The 15,101-nt window shown below is 40.0% G+C and overlaps 2 protein-coding genes across 4 annotated transcripts; one reads left to right on the top strand and one right to left on the bottom strand.

The window, feature by feature from the left end:
• The first annotated feature begins 1,738 nt into the window (after nt 1-1,738).
• Nucleotides 1,739-9,435, top strand: LOC135631743 (dehydrogenase FPY6-like). 2 transcript variants are annotated; one of them, XM_065139575.1, is made up of 13 exons: nt 1,739-1,935; nt 2,888-3,027; nt 3,144-3,284; nt 4,494-4,542; nt 4,792-4,809; nt 6,139-6,254; nt 6,323-6,436; nt 7,561-7,611; nt 8,159-8,247; nt 8,331-8,391; nt 8,595-8,672; nt 8,781-8,891; nt 9,170-9,435. In XM_065139575.1, exons 2-13 carry the CDS (start codon nt 2,893-2,895, stop codon nt 9,299-9,301), a joined length of 1,095 nt encoding a protein of 364 aa, XP_064995647.1. In that variant the 5' UTR covers nt 1,739-1,935; nt 2,888-2,892; the 3' UTR covers nt 9,302-9,435. The 2 variants fall into 2 exon arrangements, with proteins under 2 accessions (XP_064995647.1, XP_064995646.1); XM_065139574.1 differs by having other exon boundaries at nt 7,561-7,638.
• Nucleotides 9,436-9,541: 106 nt separating this feature from the next.
• On the bottom strand, nt 9,542-14,124 carry LOC135631744 (uncharacterized). Of its 2 annotated transcripts, XM_065139577.1 has the most exons (7): nt 13,828-14,124; nt 13,469-13,562; nt 12,267-12,765; nt 10,849-10,933; nt 10,501-10,670; nt 9,981-10,252; nt 9,542-9,873 (listed from the first exon to the last, which is right to left on the bottom strand). In XM_065139577.1, the coding sequence occupies exons 3-7, from the start codon at nt 12,640-12,642 to the stop codon at nt 9,700-9,702; spliced, it is 1,077 nt and encodes a 358-aa protein (XP_064995649.1). In that variant the 5' UTR covers nt 12,643-12,765; nt 13,469-13,562; nt 13,828-14,124; the 3' UTR covers nt 9,542-9,699. The 2 variants fall into 2 exon arrangements, with proteins under 2 accessions (XP_064995649.1, XP_064995648.1); XM_065139576.1 differs by lacking the exon at nt 13,469-13,562.
• Nucleotides 14,125-15,101: the final 977 nt, after the last annotated feature.

Below are 15,101 nucleotides of genomic sequence, written 5' to 3'. Positions count from 1 at the left end.
GCAATCCTTCAATATCATTTCCAAATCTGCAACGCAAATTCCGATTCATTGCATACCAAAAATCAAAAAGAAAATTCATATGAGTCTCAAAACCCTAATGTTATGTTGACGACTTGCATGGGATGTCTACGTGAAATTAATGGAAGCGGGGGAGCATTCATTTCAGGTGCAGTGCCTGCAGCTGCAGCAGCAGCAACGGCGAGAAGGAAACTGCATGCAACGACGAATATGGCATGTCTTCTTTATGACGATGGTGATGATGATGAGGTATTCCTGCAGACCCAGCTGTGCACCGTCAGTTTCCGACGCTTTGCCGACAAGCCATCTGCTGCTTTCTCCCATTATATATACCCTGCGCTGCTGCCTTCCTCTCATCTTGCAAGTTTCTCTTCCTTCTCCCTTCTTCATCCATGGCTGACGACGACGATTTGAGATTCTTCTTAGACTATGGAAGTGTGTTCGACTTCTCGGCCCCCACAACCACCTTCGCCAATCCATCCACGTCCACCACCCCGGTGGCTTCACCTTCTGCGGGATCGGCGGCCCCGGCGACTCGGCTAATTGAGTACCAGCCTCTGCCCACCTTCGCGAGTCCGTCCACGTCCGCCACCCCGGTCGTCAACCTGGTACCTCAATCCAACTTCCCGGACCAGATCCCGGCTCCTCGGTGGTCCTTCCCCTCCGTTCCTGCCGCTGCACCTTCTGCGGGAGCGGCGGCCGTGGCGACCCGGCTAATCGAGTCCCCGCCTCTGCCCGCCTTCGCGAGTCCGTCCACGTCCGCCGCACCGGTGCCTCGATCGAACTTCCTGAACCAGATCCCGACTCCTCGGCTGCCCTTCCCCTCCGTTCCTGCCGCTGGGCGTGGCTTCACCTTCTCCCCCACGTCTTCTGCTGGCCCGTCGACCTCTCGCTACTTCGATGACGGACTGCGCTTCGGATCGATGTTCAACCCGTCGTTCCCGCAACTCTCGTCTGCGAATTCTATCGGGACGTCGTTCTTCTCCCCGACTAGAAGAAGCTTCCCCGTCGAGTCCGCGGCTGACAGCCTTCCTTACCGATTTGGCGGGAACAACGACATCAGCATCAACCCTTCGTTTGCTGCTTGTTTTCGTGCCTGGAAGAATCGAACGGAGTCGAGTTCGGCAGCAGGCGAGTTGGCGAGGACGAAGCAGGCGCCGCCTCTCCCATACAGGTGCAGCGAGTGCGACATGAGTTTCCCCACACCGCAAGCCTATGGCGGCCACATGAGTTCGCACAGCAAAGCGAGGAAGGCGCAGCCTCAGCCCGCAGAAGCCTTGGTTCCGCCGAAGAGGGCGAGGCGTCCGAACACAACCCCGTGGATCCCGGAACGTGGAGAACAGCTCGTCCTGCGTGCCCCCGATCTTGATCGACCTGCCTTGATCAGTGGAGCCACCGTGGCAGATGAAGAAGATGCACTGAGCGGCCCGCCGCTGGGAAGCCAAGGAGGCGAATCCAGCGACGGATGGCAGAGCTGAAGTGGAATCCACAGTTGCAGGACGCATGAACCGGTCGTGCTTCTGTTCTTAGTAGATTGCGATGTAGGGCAACCGATAAATGCTTTAAGATTCGCGTTTGTTTGTGGATGATGATGTCTCAATCGTTTTATTGACCATGCGTTATTATTAATGCTTTTTTTATTATATGGTAATTATATACGCCGATCATTCACATAGTCTCACGTGCATCGCTCGTGTCGGTACTCGTAAAGACGGAAACACCCTTCTCTGGTTCGGCCATTAACTAAATCTCTTCTCTTCGACGCCTCCTCCGCCTCCATCCTTCCCTCTCGAGCGAGATCTGTCGTCACCGCTGCCTCTGCTGTTGAAACGAGAAGCCGTGGTCTTCGGGGTGCCGATCTCTTGCAGTTGTTTCTTGGATCGACGATCTGTCGACCGCCGTTCGTTTTCTCGGAAGGTAATGTCGGTCGAAGCCACTTCCAGGCACTTCGAATTCGTTTATCTGCTACTTGTTCGTTTTCTTGCTGCGGGTGTGTCCTTCAAATGGGTCTGATGCACCATTTGCGTCCATCTTTCGGCCCAAGATGCTGAGCGGCTGGTTTGCCTTGGCAATTCTTGAGCCCATGCTGTCCCGAGTGCTATGATTCATTTCTTGATTGAGAACGAAAGAGATGTCGGTTGATGAATGCGGAGTCTATTGGTCTGGTTGTTTCCATCACCTCTTTCTTTTTTCTCCTTAATTTGCTCCATCAGTACCAATTTTCTCATTATTGTTTGGATCTGTATCTTTCTCTTCTTGCATTACGATACCGATCTGCTCCCTCCCGTTGATGTAGCTTAGAAGAAGAAGTTGCTGCTAAAGTGATCTTCTCCGTGGTAGTTTAGAGTCTTTAGACATTCTCTTAAAGATTCGCACCCATTCTATTCTGCGTTTGGCTAAACCACGTCACGTTTCTTGCATATTAGTAACCTGTGAATGTTTTCTAACCAGTTAATGATGAGACAGTGATGTCCTAGTATTCATGTCTTCGCCTGACAATCTGTGTGTTATTAATCTCTGCCGTCCAATTTATACATCAACAAGAGTGGATGATTACGTAGGCTTGAGAAATTACTCGTTGCCTGGCTAGATTTATCTTTTCCTTTTGCTTGTGGTTTTGATTTCTTTACCCAGAGAACTTGTTGGTATTTGAGGTTTTTGGTCCTTTAATTTTGCATCATTTAGTACCATTCTTTGTGTTGCAATCTAGTAGTCTATGGATAGTTAAGCACCTGCACGGATTTTGTTTTCACTTCAGGTCAGCTTGATAATTGTGGTTATTAGTTTTTCTTTGGTAAGAATGGCATACTTTACCCATACTCTAATTAGTTCTCGAGCATTCAAGTCGTTGTGCCATAATGGACCACAGGGAAAATGGCTGCTTCGGATGCGGCACCTCCCCAGATTGCGATAATTGGAGCAGGCATCTTTGTCCGGACTCAGTATATTCCTAGGTTAAGAGAGATAGCTGATCATTTAATTATTAAATCAATTTGGAGTCGAACTGAGGTATGAAATTTTTGTGTGTACTCTTGATGCAACAGGCTATGAATTGGATTTATCTGCAAACTAGTCTGTTTCGCTTGATGCATTCTGTACCTAACATTATGTGACATTCTGCCTAGGAATCTGCCAAAGCTGCCGCAGAACTCGCGCAAGATTTTGCTCCAAATATAGAATGTAAATGGGGTGATTCAGGACTTGAGGAAATCATTCAAGACAGCTCCATAACGGCAGTTGCTGTAGTTCTTGCTGCACAAGTTCAGGTTTGAATACATACCCGATGCTTCAGTTGTACAATGAAACCCCTAAGACTTATTCTTGAACTGTCATCTGCATGCCTCTATACAAAAGACTCCATAGAAGTACATGGAAGTATTAGAAGAAAAAAATTCATTAATTTCTGTACTTCCCGTGTAAGTTCTACAGATGAATGTAATCTTGTGTATTCATTTGGTTGCATTTGATTAGTTACAGAGTCTTCCACTTTCAGGAAATATTTTTATAAAATTTTATATTGAGATAAAATAAAATTGTCGCACTTTTGAATTACTAAATTAGTTAGCAGTACTATTTAGTGTTTGAAAGAAAAGATTACACTTTCTGACATGATGCTGGCACAAGAGAATGTAGTACATTGTAGAACTGCACAAGGGCCCTGGTGTTTACTTAGGAACTCATTCCAACCCATGATCTTGCATATAATGTGATCACTGCTTGACAGAAGTGAAAAATAAGTGATTGTTAAGTGCTAACTGAAGTGTTTTTGCTCTAATTGAATGATTATTTTAGCCACGAAAATTCGAAAGAAAATTATTTAAGAAAACAAAGAGGCAGAGAATATGAATCAACAAAGTCAATAGAAAAACTTGAAGAAGTTAGTTAGTTTAATAACATGACAAGGGCATATTGATCCAGTTAGAGTTGCTAAATTTTAGGCCTCACTCATGTTCTCCTCTCATCCTTGTTCTAGTTAGTGTGTCATGATATTATAAAAATGTGGACAGATACGTTATCTTCAAAGATGCATGTTTGTTACAAGGTCCATTATTTCAACTATATTAAATGATTCATCCTCGATAGTTTTTAAAAAAAAACTGACTTGGGCAGTACTTTAATAACATAAAATAAAGAGTTATGTTCTGTACTGCATAAGTCAACAAGAGTGACTGCTATAGCTGCATATCGAATAAAGGCTTTCTTAGTCTTTTACTTATAAACAATGATATCCTGCTTTCAAGCCCCATCATAATGGATCATTTGACAGAATTTGCACCGTGTTAATTACACTGTCCCTTCTTTGGAGTTCACCATTCTCCTGCTTGATTTTAGAATGGCCCTTTTTCACTCACTTCCCGCTATCCATCTATGATATTTCTTTTTCCATGGAATTGAAATTCTCATTGATATTTTGTTGATGACCATTTTTATCATCCCAGGCTAATTGCTGCTAACGCAGTTAATCAAACATGCAGGTTGAGATTTCCTTGAGAATGTTGAAAGCGGGAAAACACGTTATTCAAGGTACTGAAAAATTGACCATTACATTGGCTATTGAATCAATATATTAATATAGTAACTGAAAGGCTCATATTTAAATCAATATGAGCTTGGGACTGGTTAATTTTGTTGGTTTTGGTTAAATCGTCCTCAAGTTTATGAAGTTGATCTGTATTTTGCTCTTCTAAGATTTGAAATTGATCTTCACTAATCTAATACTCATTTTGAGTTTGTCTTCGTCCTTTGCATGGCTTACAAATTTGACGAACAAAGAAAAACCTGCTGCTGGAAGTAAGTAGTCCGTATCCTCAAATTGGTATCCTGTATCGTCATGTTTATATTAGTTGCTAAAGCCATTTGTTAGTGGTTTATGGACTTGAATGGCATGAAACGTCAACAAATATTTTCTTTCAGATAAAAGTCAATTAGCTTGTATGATTGTATGTTTTCCCTTCTTAATTTTTTCTCCACAATCATATATTATCTCATTGACATTGGATCTCCACAATCATATAAGCACCATGTGTCATGAGTGCTTATATATGTCAGTCTTATCACACAATTCTAAGCACATTTTGATCAAACTAATTGCTATTTTTAAAATAATTTCTGCAAACCTGTTTCATTGTTACTTGGAATGGGTTGGATGCACCATTTGTGTCCATCTATTGGCCCGAGAGCTGATCCTCTGGTTTGCCATAGCTATTAATATGATTTACTTCTTGCTTGAGATCCAAGGAGATGTCGGTTGATGGATACTGAGTCTAATTGTCTGGTTGTTTCCCTCTTATTGTCCTCTTTCTGCAAAATTTGTTCATCGCTCCCAATTTCCCATTATTGTTTGGATCTATACCCTTCCTCTCCTTGGATAAGGAGATCGATCTGCTCCCTCCTGTTACTTGTAATGGAAGATATATTGCCCTGTGACTCTTTTTGTTGAATACATTATTTTATTTATTTTTAGGCTCATACTGTGGACGTTGAATACATGGGACAGATGTTTATCTTGTGAATATGTCACTTTAAATTGATTACAGCATACAACTTGTTTAGGTTACAAGATGTTTATCGTGTGAATGTCACTTTAAGTGAATATGCCTTTGTGTAATCAATTTCCTGTCTTTGGTAGCCTTGTCCTATAGCCATCAACAGAAGAAATAACTCAGACAAATATAAGGTAAGAAATACCTTATGAAATGATTGACACTAGTCACTAGCACCAATTACTGAGTCATAAATGCAAACTACTAGAACTAGTTACTTGTCTCACCTGCAACATCATCAGTTATTAATATGTTTGTGCTTACTGCTGTTGATGTGTATTTTTTCATCAGAACATGTAGAGTGGCCTGTAAAACTTGTTTTACAAGGAAGGAGGTGTCCAGTGTTTGCACTTTGCCATTCTCTCTGAGCTAGTTTTGCTTTTACATAGAAAATATGCACATTGTTTTCATGCGTATGTCACTTTTCATGTTATCCCAATTTCAATCCTTATTGGCTTGCTAATTTATTTCTTTGTGATAGTCAATATTATTTTAATTTGATTAAGAGCTACATTATTGCATCTCCATGTGGTTCTGTATTTCACTAAAATGGTAAATTAATTATTTGAATCATCAGCTGTAAGCGAGGCAGAAACAGCAATATCATGCTACAATTCTTTTTGCAACAATTTTCCTCATCAACCTGTATGGGCTCTGGCTGAAAATTATCGCTTTGAACCTGCGTTTGTTGAGGTATCAACCTTCTGAAAGTAACTTTACTTTTTGTAAGTACTAAACACTATCTAAACTTGGTCATATAGTCCAGGAAATTGTTAAATGATATTGGTGATATGATGCACGTCCAAGTTATCATTGAAGGATCGATGAACAGTTCAAATCCTTACTTCTCAAGTTCCTGGAGACGAAATTATTTTGTAAGTGACAAGTTGAGTATGATTAAGCTGAACTCACCTGTTATTGCTATATTGTTTTGCGGGCTTTCCAAGCTTCCAAGAACTGGCATTTCAAATCCCCAACTTTTAAACAATGAGGAAAGCAATATTATTTTTTTCTCGAAATTGCATATTACACTGTATTTGATTACTATTGCTTCTATTATTGATGGAAATATTACAGTCAATTTTTTTATAATTTTGTTTTGGTTTCAGTACTGGGACCTGGTTAGACTGGCATGTACCAGGACGTGTAATACTAATATGGACAATACAGTCATAAAAAAGTATTAAATTAAGTCTAAGCTCAGTGTATGAGCATTATAGCACAGTACCAGCACACGTTTACCCAAATGGACCAGCGTGGTATAGTTGGTACACCTATGTAGTGGAATTTCAAACTTAGATGATGACTTCTCTATCCTCCATGCCTGTAAGTCCACAAGGACGGAAACTACTTTACCAAATGTGTATATCAAGGGTGGAAATACCAGGTGTGATGGGCGAATATGTAATTATTTGAACATTTACGTGATGCTTTACTATAGCTAAAATGATGTTCTATAAACTGTTTGAATCCTACCCAATACGTTAGCACTGTATAGAGATACTGGTAAAGACTAGAACACGTCTGTGTCATGATATGCATATGACTGATGTTAAATATGTTGGATCATCATAGACATGAATGTGTGTCAAGTTACTATGAATTCGCCAAGTGCTTGTCTGGACTTGTGTTTATAAAAATAGTTTTCTCTACAAACTCCTTCTATGATGTCAAACATATGTTATTATTCTGGGGTCTTAAGTTTTATTGATGACACAATTATACCAAACTCATTAACGAGTCACCTAATTATTTAGTAGTTGAACGTTAAGGATGACATATGTATTTCTTTTATCAATATGGTGCAAAAAGACGTCTATTGCAGAAATGCTGGCAATTAAATTTCTCCTACCTGCTTATGGACTTGTTGTAAATAAAAAATTTATGCCACAAGCCATATACAAGGCTTTTGACATCATTGTTTAGTTGAAGCTGAAAGTCTTAGGTATTTCAAAGTTATGGCTTCATGTTCCACTATAATTCTTTTTTAAACTTACAGGGAGGCTTCATTCTAGATATGGGGGTTCACTTTGTTGCAGGATTGAGGATGGTATGCTCTGTTTTCCTTCTGAGATATGTGGGTAAATTTGTTTAAGCTAGTCATTATCTTGGTTATTCCACTAGCTCACAAGGCAAGATTTAGTTCATTAGTCATGCAGCCTCTGAAGAGGCTGTTTCTTGAGTTGACCCCGTTTTTATGTTTAGACTGATACCATGTTTTAAGGTTTGAACAATCACCTTTCTGCTTGTTTCAATACCAGGCAAGATACATGATCCACTCCAAAACTAATGTTCAAATTTCACCAGATAACTGTTTCATAAAACTAACACTAATTAAATAGTGGACCTAAGCAAAAAGGGTAAGCTGATGTTTGTATGTATCATCCAGAATCTTGGTCAATACATGAGATCCAGGAAAAATGCTATGTGTAGATGATATGATATCATGTTAAAATTGCATTAGTATGGCACACTGCTGGCCAGACCATGCAAGCACACCATAATGATAAATTCATAACTTAATGAAGTAAATTCAAGTAATTACTTTGTTAACTCCTTGCTAGTATTAAGGATCAATTTATCATTATGCTCAACAGATGGTTGGGTGTGAGATCAGCACAGTGTCTGCCATTGCCCGTCATGTGGACATGGCCCTGCCTCCACCTGACAATATATGTGCTCTATTGTAAGTTTCGGCAAACTAGTGCTCCTGTAAAGTTCCAGGAATTTTTGGGGCTATTTTTAATTCTAAATAATTTGCACTTGTAGCCAATTGGAAAATGGATGCGCGGGGGTATTTGTAATGGCAGTGAACTCAATCTCCCCAAAGGTAAGCCGAATAAGATCGTCTATGTTTCCGACATACATATGCAACATAGGTTAGAACAGCAGAGGCTCATGTTGCATCTGTAAGTGGTGTACATGGCTGTGATATTCTCAATGGCTGAAGAAATTATGAGTTTCGAGGACCAGATGTCTTTTTTATTTTACATTGGTGCCTAAATCTTCTATTTTTATAAGTGATGTCATCAGGTATATTGGCGCATCGATGGTTCAAAAGGGACATTGCAAATTGAACGTGGGACCGACAGTGGGCGCCATGGATATTCGGTATAAAAGAACTAAGTTCCTTGTATCTGTGGTTTCCAATAAATTTGGTTTCCAATAATTTTTGTGGACATTTTGGGACGTATAAACTATGATGGCGATCAACTGCAGGTTCTGTTTTATACAGCAGGCGGGCATTGTCAAAGGACTTTCTATCCTTTCTGTGGAGTAAATGAGGAATTGAAGGCCTTTATTCATGACATTTCACAGGCTAACAGAAAGGTGCGCCAATTGCTCAAAGTTATGAGTGTGTTCAATTCTGGTTATTTTAGACCTTCCTGAAAATTGGATGAGCTTGGTTAGTGGAATCATAAGAATTAGTTCTCCTAATTGTGGCTAACTACTAATAATAACTAGATTACTGTGACCTTACTGACATTGAATGAGTTGTTTCTTCCTATGCTCTTTTGCTTGAATAATATCGCCATTTGCTTGAATACTAACGCCTGCTTCATTTTGTCTATTCATCATCCTCAATCTTTGTTTTTTTGGGGGGCCAGGATGGGATGACCAGCCATGAACCTGAGCCACGTAGCTTGTACAAGGAAGGTGCACGAGATGTTGCAGTGTTGGAAGCGATGCTGGAGTCGAGCGCCAAACAAGGGGCTGCAGTCCATGTGAAGAAGCTATGATGAAGAAGCCTTGTGTTATTCTTTGTAGCCCATTCCTATAAAACCCAGTATGGACTACGCATACGCGAGAATTAATTTTGTTCTAATTAACTATCAGAATCTGTTTTGATAATAAAGGCGTTGGCTTTTGTCAAGTAATAACTCACCAACGGTTGGTTACTCACCACAACCGGAAAGAAAGAAATAAACATTAGAAGGAAAAGAAAAAAAAAAGGAAAAGAAAAAGAAGAGAAAAACACATTACAAAGAAGGATTTTGATTTTGTTGTCAACCCAGTGATCACTAGATACCTTGAATCAGGGAATTGAAACATTTTGCAGTTGAAAATCCCATAATACAAAGAATAATCATTTATTATTAACGTAACTATTTATGACATCCACAATGATGGGTGGATATCATGATTCTTCTCTCCACTGCAATCTGTTGAGAGCATCCACGATCGCCTTGCGGAATTCATCATTGTGGAGAAGAAAAGATGAAACGTGACCACCTGTCACCCACCTCACTTCTGAGCCTGGCCATGCTTTCTGAAGCTCCAAAACTGAATGTTTTGGAATATATCCATCATCCTACAAAATCAGAAAAAAATACATACAAAATCAGAAAAAAATACATACAAAATCAGAAAAAAAAAAAAATACATATGAATCCTTCGTGGGAAAGACATGGAGCTTACAGTAGCAGCTACAAAAATGACAGCCTCAGGATTTTTGGGAATTGGGAACCGAGTAACGTCAGTAAGCGATAACACTGAGCGCAGCCGTTCTCTGGCTTGTTCCAGTGTCATCCCTGTCTTCTGTTCACCATCTTCTCTCAGCGCCCCCCATGCCGTGGCATATTTCAAGACCCCTTCACAAAAAGCTACAACTGCAGAGTGGGGAGCAAGAAATGGCAGCGTGGCAATTGGTCTCGGATGCAGAGACCCAACCATTGCAGCATGCACACCCCCTACAGTTTGTCAATACCAAAGAAATTTGGATTAACATCAACCTAAGATAGTAATGAGAAGTAAAAAAGATCAGTCAAAAAATGATTTAAATAAAAAAATTGTTGTCGTTATAAACTTAAATATATGATTGAGACATAACAAGTCGCAGGTTTGTTTAATGTTTCGGCACTAGCATAGTCTTTTAAGAAATAGGAGGCATATATTATATGACATTCAAAAGCAGTGGTCTTAGTATACTTCATTTTACCCATGCTAAGGCCACATATGCCCGTCTTGCCAAAACCAGCCTCAACTTCTAACCAGTGCAAGAGACTACGTGATTCATCAATAGTTACTCTCCCTAGCAGTAGCAAGTCACTCACACAAAGAAGCTTTGCACCACGCTGCAGTCTAGGACGTCGTTGTCCATAAAATGGGCTGCAGCACATTTAACTCAGATCAAAGCCAAAACATAAAGCATATGGAAAATCTTTTGCATTCTAAACATCAAAAGTATCCATGGCAGTTGAAAGAAAAATTTTCCCTACATCTTCCGGGCTACAAATGTTCTCCTTCAACAGTGGTCCACCAATGTTGAAAAGAAAAAAAATTTTACCTCTCAAGCACCATAGTTGCAATGTTCTCCTTCAACAGTGGTCCACCAAGTCTCAGCCTTCTCTCAAATGTATGATCTCCAGTGCCTATGAGTTTCCATACAAGTCGAATGAGATTCAGTTACGATTATGATGTGTTCCAAAAAAGTTTGCAAAAGCTGAACGAATAAGCAAGTGCTTGTAAAGGACCAGATATGAGAGGATAGTTATGATTTCTTACCAAATATTTTCCAGTATAATAACAATGTATACTCCACCTACCAAATTATTTAAAGACGTTGGACACATGGCTCATGTAAATTAGGACACATTTCTTTCATCATACGAGCCAATGAGAATCATTGAAAAAGTTTGGACTCGTTCATGAACCAACTTAATAATCCTCAAATTTCACCAGTATGCAAATGTAGTAGTTTTTTACTTGTGCTGATATAGTCATGGCATTGACAATTTTCAGTGCAATATGAAAGGTCTGTTGTAGCGTCCTCTAAAATTGCACAAACTTGTTTCTATTTTATCCATCGAGAAGTAAAAACTTGATCGTGCATGCAGAATAAATGCAAGAGGCAATTGACAATCTCTCTGGTAAGGCTCTTCATCCATAAGTCAATTTCTTTACTATGGAAAGAGGCAGGTCATATTTTTCCCTACAACTCTAAAGGAACAAAAGAGGCATAAATCATAACACACATGAATCAAAAATCACCATGTGCCTTAGTGAAACACTTAATATAAATCAGTGAATAATAGATTACTAAACCAACTTACCAAACTTGAACATTCTTAACTTTCTAAAGTCACTCCCAACGATGACTAACAGGTAACAAAGAAAACAACATCAACTCCAATAATTCATGTTGTTGCATTTCAGGAAAACAACACAAGCAGCTAACAGGTAACAAAGAAAAGAGCACGAGTGTTGTATCATATCATAAAATAGTCTTGGCCAATATCACTTCTATGATTCTCTGCATGCATACAAATTAATATGTATCTACTCTGTTAGTTGTAGAAACTCATTCATTCAGCCAAATACAAGAACTACACCAAATATCTTCCACAACTAGACTTCAAATGCAACATTCAGCTATAACATGAACAATGCTATAATGCCACAAATGTCAATATGCCAAGCATTCATAACAACTTCCAGGAGTCAGATGTCAAATAAACAAAAAAAAAATGTCTAACCTCGTTAGGATCATATGTATTAACCAAGCCAATGATAATAACCAAAGAAATGTTAGTTTCTTTATGCTACATAGATTGTCTCAGACAGTGTAATAATAGGAGTAAACTGAAGAATATGCTTCATATCAACCAACTATAGGAAATTGAAACATTTAATATGCCAGAAGAATATAGAAAGGATTTCCTTTAGCGAAACACGATACTGATAGAACATAAAGTCAGATTGTACCTGCTAGGTGGACTACACAAGCCATCTTCTGTGGTGGAACAGTTTTTGGCACGAGAAAAGCAACTCTTGCATTATAGCTCTCGGGAGGTAATGCACTGATGAGTTGCTCGTCGCAAGGGGTCCTGAAAATACCTTCTCTCAGGCATGCATTACTTGTCTCCCACACAGTCTTCCACTTAGGTTGCACTAGAGTTGGTGGCCAATTCTGAGTTTCAGTTGCTGGGAAGAGCTGCTTGACAAAACGCTCCAACAAATCAAGCTTGCTTCCTCCCCATCCCTTTGAGAAAAAGGGTGTAGTTAATTTGGTTCTATGAACAAATGCCCCATAGATATGGTCCAGAACATAATGGAGGACTCCTAGGTTCACAGATACCATCTCTCAAGAACACCAGACCGCAATGCATGAACAATAATGAAAAAGAAAAAAGAAGCCACTACTGTCAATCCCTCAGCTGCAAAACTCTGGGTTTGCCCACCATACAAGCTATGATCGGATAACCTGCAGAATCCACAGTAGAATGTTGGTCCTAATGACAATAAATTAATCTAGTGTCACAGAATCTCGATACAAAGTATCAGATAGAAATAGTCAGTAAAAAGAACATCAAAGAATACAAAATATGGTGAGTATTATAAACTACCAACAATCGGACTACCAACAATAAAATGTTTTTATTAGAATGTTGGCAGCGACTACAAACAATGGGACATGGAACCCACCAAATACTGCAGAAGCAGACCAGACTCATAGCCAAGAAGCTCTGATAAATGCTAATGATGAAATCATTGGATAATGCAATTAAGAGTAGGGTTACAGTAAGAATTTAACCATGTCAAGGAAAAGTCCACAAGGAATACAGCATTACAGATGCTGAAAAAAATAGGGAATTCCATACATCACGCCTAAAGCAAACTTGTGATGATCTTCTCCCCGCAGCTCAAAAGAAAACATGACAACTAGTATGAGATAAGCAATCTAATAACAACATTGTATGGCCGTCCGAAACAGAGACATCCAATTATGGATCATCGTCGAGTAACACCGCGCCAGCCCATAGGAGACATAAAAAACGGATCTCCCCAGACAAATCCCATAGTTCACCAAGATTTGGTAAAGTAATCAAAGAAAGAGGCGTGGAACATCCAAGATGTGGATCGAACCGAATTCAAGCGCAAGAAAACTTGAAAGAGAGAGGACCGACCTTGTCAAAATTGGAGGACAAGAGATCGCCCAGCAGCAAGCGGAAATCAGAGAAAACAACGAGCAACTGACACAACGCGAAGGGAGCTTCCCACCTGGAATGCCACCAGCACACGAAGAACGATCTATAAAGCGAAAACCTCCAAGAAAAGTGGGGATCAAGGAAAGAAAGCCTCCCAGAAGAGGCGTGGAACATCCAAGATGTGGATCGAAAAAATTTCGGGCGCAAGAAAACTTGAAAGAGAGAGGAGAAGGACCGATCTTCTCGAAGTTGGAAGGATTTAGCTCCCGAATTCAAGAAAGACAAGCGATCACCAAAAACAACGAGCTCCGGACAGGATGTGAAGGCAGATTCCGTACCTGTAATGCCATCAGCACCCAGAGGACTATCTATGAAGCGAAAACCTCCCGGTAAAGGACGAATCAAGAAAGGAAACCCTCAATAACAGATCCGAGCGTGCCGTTCCTCTACCCTATAAAACCAAGAGTAGCCAACCACAAATCGAAGTGATTGTGGACTGCAAACAGAGAAAGAAGCAGCAGCGACGGGCGGATTGATCGAATCCGAGGATGGAAAGATGAAGGAGAGAGACGATTGCCAAGAGCGGAAAATAATAGGAGCGAGAGCGAGAGAGGCGGAAACTATCGGCGGAGATGTGGAGATTTGCTCCGATTTATATAAACATCCAAGGGGTTGATTGTGATCGTACGGTAACTATCCAATCACGGGCATTTATCAATGTGATGGACGGTGGAGATTGAGATTTATATCCTGGTTTTGGGTGACGAGTCCCCATCAAATCCAAGCTGGAGGAGGATAACGACGACGATCCACTGACAGTTCTACAGTCCTCATTGGTTGGCTATTATTTGGATAAGCAAATTAATATTATCTTTTGCATAAAAAAAAGAAAAAAATCATTTTAAATATATATATATATATTATAAATCTTATGAGTAATCGTCCTGATAAAATTTAATATAATAAATAAGTCCCTTCACTTTGTAAGTAATGATAAGTATATCAATTGCAGTTTTAATTAATAATATCATATTTGTTAACTAACAATTATTAATCATGATGATATATAATTAAGATTCTAAGTTGTATAAGGGCATCTATATAACTTTGTGATATCTATATGCAAAAAGATCAATCTAAAATAAATTAGCGAAAGTGAATATATATATATATATATATATATATATATATATATATATATATATATATATATATAACTTTCACTCGATGCTCGCCCAGTGAAGCAGAGGCCCCAACGACAGGCCCTCGACCGACAACTGACTGTCCGTGAGGAGGTGGAGCGACTTTTGGTAGCGGGCTTCATAGAAGAGGTCAAGTACCCGTAGTGCCTGTCCAATGTAGTCCTCGTGAAAAAATCTAATGGGAGCTAGAGGATGTGCGTTGATTACACCAATCTCAATCGTGCGTGTCCGAAAGACTGCTACCCCCTTCCGAGGATCGACCAATTGGTCGATACGACCACCGGGCATGCTCGCCTCTCGTTTATGGACGCCTTCTCTGGCTACAACCAGATCAGGAGGACACCCGAAGACCAAGAGCACACGACCTTCCTCACCATTCAGGGGGTATATTTTTACAGAGTTATGCCGTT

This window comes from Musa acuminata, chromosome BXJ3-2 (assembly GCF_036884655.1).
Source record: "Musa acuminata AAA Group cultivar baxijiao chromosome BXJ3-2, Cavendish_Baxijiao_AAA, whole genome shotgun sequence".
NCBI lineage: Eukaryota > Viridiplantae > Streptophyta > Magnoliopsida > Zingiberales > Musaceae > Musa > Musa acuminata.
The sequence above is the reverse complement of the archived record's forward strand: the minus strand, read 5'-3'. Positions and strand labels throughout refer to the sequence as shown.

What these genes read in the sequence shown, in the direction of transcription:
- LOC135631743 (XM_065139574.1), top strand. Translation starts at nt 2,893, where the DNA reads ATGGCTGCTTCGGATGCGGCACCTCCCCAGATTGCGATAATTGGAGCA. An exon ending in CCTGGAGACGAAATTATTTT is followed by an intron (nt 6,437 to 7,560) that starts GTAAGTGACAAG and finishes TTAAACTTACAG; the next exon opens with GGAGGCTTCATTCTAGATAT. An exon ending in TTTCACAGGCTAACAGAAAG is followed by an intron (nt 8,892 to 9,169) that starts GTGCGCCAATTG and finishes TTGGGGGGCCAG; the next exon opens with GATGGGATGACCAGCCATGA.
- LOC135631744 (XM_065139577.1), bottom strand. Translation starts at nt 12,642, where the DNA reads ATGGTATCTGTGAACCTAGGAGTCCTCCATTATGTTCTGGACCATATC. An exon ending in CATATGTGGCCTTAGCATGG is followed by an intron (nt 10,253 to 10,500) that starts GTAAAATGAAGT and finishes GACAAACTGTAG; the next exon opens with GGGGTGTGCATGCTGCAATG. An exon ending in TCATTTTTGTAGCTGCTACT is followed by an intron (nt 9,874 to 9,980) that starts GTAAGCTCCATG and finishes CTGATTTTGTAG; the next exon opens with GATGATGGATATATTCCAAA.